Raw genomic sequence first — 7054 nt, 5'->3', positions numbered from 1 at the left:
TACTTATATCCCACCTTGTCTCAAAAACAGTTTTCAATTATTTATAAAATGTATCAAGACAAAATAAATAAGAAAAAGGAGACAAATGGAAAATGAAGACAATAAACTAGACGGAGCCAACATTCTGACTAATTACGTTGTGAGGTCCTTGCTGGAGGGCGACGAATCTGGCTGCAAGCATTCTAGCAGAGTGAAATAAAATCTTTACAACATGTATAAAATCCACAACTAAAAACAAACCAGCTGCTTAGAAGCCTCACTGTTCCTGGTACAGACAGCAGAGAAGACCGTAACAAAGTAAACCGGCCCTCCAAGGCATCACCCGCCACAGGCCCAGCCTCAACAGCCCTCAACAGAAGGCCCATAATGAGATCAATAACGGTCATCCCTTTCTGTGTCCTGATTCTGAACAGACACTATAAATCTCACTTTACAGGTGGGATGCTGAGGCTTACAGAGGCTGAGAGCCTTTTCCACGGTCACGCGACACATGAGTGGCTGAACTGGGCTTCCAACTCCAGTCTGCTGCTCCCTCTCACCGGGACACACCGTTTCTCTGAGAGCATCAGCACACACAGGCGTGGGGAGGGCAGGGTGACGCAATGGTCCAGGGACTGGGGTAATCTGATTTAATGATTTTTTGGTGGGGGGTGCTCCAAGTGAGGCCTGAATAATGATGTTTTCTGTCTTCATTCAACTCAGTGCTGAAACAGTCTGAAAATATAAGCCAAGGCATTGGCCTGGATGAGTGAAGTCTCACAATTGCTAGTTCCTGGCCTACACCTTTAGGAAGCAGTGACCGAAACTATCGTTGTTTCTCTACTACCTAAACTTGCACTTGCTTGTTTCTTCCCTTTTAATTTTCTCTCCACAGTGGTCCTCTTCTTTGTATATATCTCTCTTGGCTATCCTAATTCTCCGTATTATTTTCCCCTGTTTGGATGTTTTAAAGCAATTAGTGTTTAGACTCTACCTGCAGGATATTATGTTTTCAGAAGGAAAAATCAACATAATGTAAGGGAGCCTTCCCAAACAGCAGGTACCTTTAGGTAGCCACGGCTACAGGCTATACCAACAGAAGAAATTAAAGGATGAAACCTTAATGTAGGGATTTGGTATCAATTTATCGTGTGACTCAAAGCAAACCATTGGCCTTTAGGACCCATTTTCTCAGTACTTCTGTAAAGGTGTCTTTATAAGGAGTAAGCAGGATCTAGAAACTCAAAAGAAATAAAGGTTAAGCCTTCAGAAAATCAGATTGAACTTTAATGAAAATTAAATGTATTTCTGAGTTCTTCTAATAGCTTCAGGCCACTGATCTTCGCTGTCAAAAACTCTGCAGACTACAGGCAAGGGGCTAATTGTTTGCTAAAATTAACAGGGATAACAGATGAAAGACAGAGATCCACCTCCCTTAGCAAGTGCCAACGCAGGTGTCAGGAGGTGGAGTGTGCCAGACTAAGGTGACCAAACACCTAAGAGAGAAATACAGATGGGAGAGGCTATACTCACGCCAAGGGCAGCCTGGTAGGGAGCGTCTGATGGGAAAGTAAAGGAAGGGCCAGTTGTCACGGGGCTGCTCGGGGGTGGGGTCACAATTAACCCGCTGGTACTTATATGAACCTGCCAAGAAAAAAAAAGTTATTAAAGGAAGACTGTATTTAATAGAACAGATTACACTGGCTAACCCTTGGGAAGGCAAGTCACATTAAAAATAAAACCCTGGCCAGGCGCGGTGGCTCACGCCTGTAATCCTAGCAGTCTGGGAGGCCGAGGCGGGCGGACTGAGCTCAGGAGTTCAAAACCAGCCTGAGCAAGAGCGAGACCCCATCTCTACTAAAAATAGAAAGAAATTAATCAGACAACTAAAAATATATAGAAAAAATTAGCCGGGCATGGTGGCGCATGCCTGTAGTCCCAGCTACTCGGGAGGCTGAGGCAGAAGGATCGCTTGAGCCCAGGAGTTTGAGGTTGCTGTGAACTAGGCTGACGCCACGGCACTCACTCTAGCCTGGGCAAAAGAGTGAGACTCTGTCTCAAAAAAAAATAAAAATAAATAAATAAAACCCTAAAGTTTCTATTAATTTGGGAGAGTAGAATCCCTTTTAGTTTACTTCACCCAAATTTACTGGTTACCTAATTTGTACCAGGCAATTTTACTAGCTGCTGGGCAGTCCTACGATAAACACTGGTCCCCACGAGGCTTCACACACAGAGGCCGACCGCTGCTGGCTTTCACGGTAACAGACTTCCTCCTTTTGTACGGCGCCTCGAGTCAAACTGACCTCTCAGACGGTCAGCCTGGTGCTCACTAGCCTCCTAACCATTTCCCTGAAGATCCTGTGAAGGCAGGTTTGGCTAAACATGCACCTGTCAGTCAATATGTTAAATCTACGTGAAAGTCGCACGGTGTTTGGCTGTTGTCAGGATCATTTTTCAGGACTTCCACCTTCCAGTGGGGACGCACGATTAAAATGCAACTGCCTAGACTTGCCTACACAGCAGCCAATTACTTACCAAATCTTTAAAGGAACAATGTCAAGCCAAATTAGTTGTTTTCAAAGGTGTCTTATCCATGATACTACCCAAGATTAATTTACTTGAAAGAAATTGAGTTATTCAGGTCATTTCGTGGCCCGTGTTCAGCTGCTCGATCAATTTCACTCAGGTTGCAAAGCAGGCCCGACTGCAGGATGCTGCGTGTCACAGGGCAGGGAGCCTGCACAAGTGGCTCCTCCGCTGGGAAGAGAAGCACTATGGTTGGCCAGTACCTTGCTTCCCCAAGGAAATGATGACACACCAAAAAAATGCAGGTTGTTAGTAATAAAAATTCTAATCCCAAACACAGTTGCCTCAATTCCCATAAATTAAGAGAAAGATTATGGGGACAAGAAAAGCTCAGAGATTAGTTCCCAGAGACCCTGAAGGAAACGCTCAGTGTCCCACTGGGACAGGCCCTACCAAGGCCAGGTAATCGGCATCACAGCATATAATTTATTTTCTCAAATAACTCCGTGTTGCGCATGGAATCCACAACCTTTTACAATACAGTCGCATCTGTTAATCTACATATTGACTGAACCTAAGACTTGAACCCTGGTAGATCCAGGGGGTGCCACTAACTAGAGTTTCTCCCCAAACCCTCATCTTCTGCCTCTCCTGTGAACCAAAGTCTATTTCCAATCTAATTTCTAACGGGAAGCACACGGGTTTTCATTCTGGCCTTCAGCTACTTTATCCAGTAACTCCATCTATATACACGCTCCAAGGACAGCCGTAAGTTGGCACCACACGAAAGAGGAAGCCTTTCTCACAAGACACAATGAAGCTCATCTCGAAGCGCACATCACTCTCAAGGAAACTTTGGGGCAGAAAAAACATACCAAAATATAGCTTCCTACGCCTGACCCTACAAATACCTGAGCGAGATTTCATAATTGATTGAAGTTTCTCCAAAAGCCCCGGAGTGGGAGTCAGAATGACGCATCTCTGGACCCCCGAGCAGCTGGGCCAGAGGCTCCCCACAGTCACCGCCATCGCGACGCAGGAGTGAAGCACAGAGCCCGGAGAACCCTGCAAGTACCACCTAACGTGGGCTGTTCCTAGCACCGGAGCAAAGGCAGAGATGACGCCACCAAAGACGACTGAAAGCAGAAGCATAAGAAACAGGAGTGAACTGACTGGGGCTAAGCAGGTCCCAGATAAACGCCCTGGATGGGGACAATTTAAGTTTCCATTGGGCTCACCCTTTTCTCATGGAACTGCAAAAATCAATTCAGTCCCCTCTCCAAGAAGGTCCCCTACGTGAAGCGGGGACTGAGCTGGGAGAGCAAACAGGAGAGCTGGGTGGGCCTGCTTGCTTCCCAGAGGCAATGCAAAGATGCTGCGGAAACGCTTAACGTTATGAATCACTCCTCCAGCTGGCAGAGGCCAAAAAATACCGTAGGTGTGGTCGGGGAAGCAGACGAGACGTCTTGGATACCTGTACTATCATGTGCAGTTACGGATGTCAATCACAGGCACCCATGCGTGACTCTCTGATCTGGTGACCCACCTGGAGAACACAGGCTAGAACTCATCTTCCAATTTGTGTTTTGAGAGTTCTGTCACTACTCAATAATCACTAACTATCACAGCAAGCCCTGTACTCCCTTCTGTCCATTCACCAACCTGCCGCCTGGAATTTGGATGCGACAGTGAGATCGCTAATTGCCACATAGAAACATGAGCGCGAGAACCTCCCTGTACGGCAGAGAGGGGAGCTGAGAACTTTGTGGTGCCATCCTATCAGCACCCGATTCCCTACAGCTGGATTTCACTGGGACGAGAGAAAAATGAATACTAACTTCTTTAGGCCCCTTACTTTTGATTTGCTAATAAATGCGACCAAACCTAATCCTAACTAATATATGAAGAGAAAAAAAAAACGGAAAAAAATTTGAGGGTAAAGGTCAGCATGAGTAAGGAAAGGAAAACAGCCATGTGGCAGATGAAGGGGACAGTTCTGCGCTGGGCCCCAGTTAAATCACAGACAGGTCCTTTGCTGGTGAGGGGAGAAGGAAAGCCCTGTTTTAAACGGTCTCACAGGAGCCATTTTCCCAAACACACTGATCTCCACGGTCAGGAGACTGTTTGCACATCACATATGCGACACATGCTCAGTGCTTTCTTGTGGACGGCAGTTCCCTTCAGTGTACACAGTGCCCTAGATAAGTGGTGTTTTCTATAAACCTGGGCTGGGGAAACCAGGCAGCACTTCAAACGTCTCCCATCCTCTTCTAGAAATAACTTCCCCCTGAGGCAAAACACCACCACTGAAAACAGTGAACTGGAACACGGGAGGAGGGTGGAATGGCTGAAGGGGAAACCGTTCTAATGGAACACAGAAAGAGCCTTGTTCCCTGAGCTACTGAAACCAAAACAAAAATAGCTCTGCGTTTACAGTCTCCATCCCCAGCCCTGGCGTGGCCGCGTCAGGCGTGCTCACACCTGACTGCGGAGTTCCCTGCGAAACACGGACGCCCTCAGTTTATCTTCCTTTCTCTCTTAATTTTCTCTGCTGCCAAACAATTACTGTTCATTCTTTTAAAGCTATTCCCATTCTAAATTGTCACTATTCTTAGCAGAAGCTTGTCTTTTATTTCAAGAAAACATCATTGTACTAAATGTTGCTAGGCCGCCAGATGAAAAGTGCAGTTAGAATGGCTGCGCTTTCTGTTCGTCAACGGCCATCTTTATTAACAGCTCCCTCCTCCAGCACCTTATGCAAAATCTTCAGTTTCTAACCCTTCTGGATTAACCTCACTTGGTACTTGTAACTCAGATCTATAATCCACATCTACTTCTCACATGAGTATGAGGAGTTACATGTAAAATAACATGGCGCCCCTTTCTACCCATTTTTCAAGTGACCCATTCATTCAACAAGTACTTATTGAGTGCCTACTGTATGTCTGCCGTTTGGAACATTATCAGTGAACAAAACAAAGACCCCTGCCTTCCTCACACTCACGCTCCAGTCCTGGGGGTGTGTGTCCTATTTTCCTCAATAAGATCAAAAGTTTCACGGCCCCAACACCAAAAAAGCACCGTAAGACCACAATGCCATTCTGAAAGTGAACGCAGAATGTAACTTGAAACATGCAGTCTGAATCTCAAGGAGCAGGGTCTAATAAATGAGGCTGAGAAAAAAATAATTTTTAATAAAATTGGCAAGGAATATCAAAAACTGTATAATAAATTTTTATTCTGTGGTCCAAAACAGGCACTTCTTAAACTCTAAACTTCCTGAGGACCAGGACCATATCTTTCTGTCTCTTTTTCTTTGAAGGGGAAATAATTTCATTTTTATATTTGAATAAAAAAACCCCACAGCTATATGGTGAAGTACAATGTAAAATCTGAATGAATTTTAAAAATGAAACATGAGATCTGAAAGAAATTTCTTCTTGCAGCAGGCTGCTCTGAACTAGGCTGACCTTTGAGGAAAATACAGCCATCACCAAAGTGGATAATGACCGCAGTCCTGAGACTTGGGCAAGGCTACAATCAGGCTTGTTTTTAGTCCAGAATTAAAGCCTAACACAGAAGTCCTGTATCTTACACATCTTGGCTACACAATGCCTAGAAGGGTCTAATAGCAAGGCGCTCAATGAATGTGTGCCAAACAATGTTCCAAGTCACCGTGTGCTGTTATTAACAAAAGAATAATGTGTGGCTATATTTTAAGCCAGTCCAAAGTCCTGATGAACTCATGAGCTTAAAAAAAGGCAAGGCCAATATCTAATTTAAATTAAATGTTTCTTTCCCTCCTTTCTCTGTAACTCTGACCGGGAAGCCTAACTATCAAGGTCAGCCACACACATGCAAGCGGCCACAAACACTGAGTCTGGATCACAGCTTCTTGATAGCGTTGGTGAGGTCTCCCAAACCAGCGCTGTGAGTTGTTCCGTAAGACTGAGCGATGGGCTTGGTGAAACCGGTAAGCGTCATTTCACTCGTCTTGTAAATTCTGATCATTCCTTCGAAAATGACCTAGTGGTTAGTCCTGGGCTGATACACTCGAGTTAGCTTTCCCTGCTCCATTCTTCCACCTACAAAATGAAGCACCCTTTGTGGTTCCCAGGAAAGCCAATATCTTCAGAAGTTCAAAATGAGCGGTATTTTGCAGATAGTGAGCACACATTTGCGAGTTGGCGCTTTTGTGGCCGAGCTCTGTTGTCCCTGTGTGAGGACCTACCTGAGAGGGGGCACTGCAGGACAGCCCAGACAGCTCGCTGATCCGCGCGGCAGCCGTGGGGTTGCTGGAGCTGATGAGGACAGGGGGGCTGATCTCCATGGAGTGGCGGTGCTGGGACGCCTGGGAGGACTTGTTGGCCATGGTGAGAGAAGTGAAGGAATGCCGCTTTTTGGTGTTCTTCTTGGTGTCGGAGTGCTTTGGGGCAGTGCTGCTCTGGGCTGCTGCCGAGGGACACTCCCCAGCATCAACGCCTGGTACGGGAGGCTTGTCCCATTCTATCAGCTGCTTAGCAGCCGAGTTAAACTGCAAAAGCAA

General features: G+C 45.9%; 1 protein-coding gene across 1 annotated transcript in view; it reads right to left on the bottom strand.

Moving 5' to 3' along the window:
• SH3RF1 (SH3 domain containing ring finger 1) overlaps nt 1-7054 on the bottom strand; it is a 166221-nt gene that overhangs the window by 30836 nt on the left and 128331 nt on the right. Inside the window, exons 4-5 of the mRNA XM_012657141.1 lie at nt 6740-7042; nt 1513-1623 (exon numbers count right to left, since the gene is read on the bottom strand). Of these exons, the coding sequence (XP_012512595.1) occupies nt 1513-1623; nt 6740-7042 (414 nt within the window). The remainder of the gene's footprint in view (nt 1-1512; nt 1624-6739; nt 7043-7054) is intronic.

Source organism: Propithecus coquereli, unplaced genomic scaffold (assembly GCF_000956105.1).
Source record: "Propithecus coquereli isolate 6110/MARCELLA unplaced genomic scaffold, Pcoq_1.0 Scaffold53, whole genome shotgun sequence".
Taxonomy (NCBI): domain Eukaryota; kingdom Metazoa; phylum Chordata; class Mammalia; order Primates; family Indriidae; genus Propithecus; species Propithecus coquereli.
This window is presented reverse-complemented; position numbering and strand designations above follow the sequence as displayed.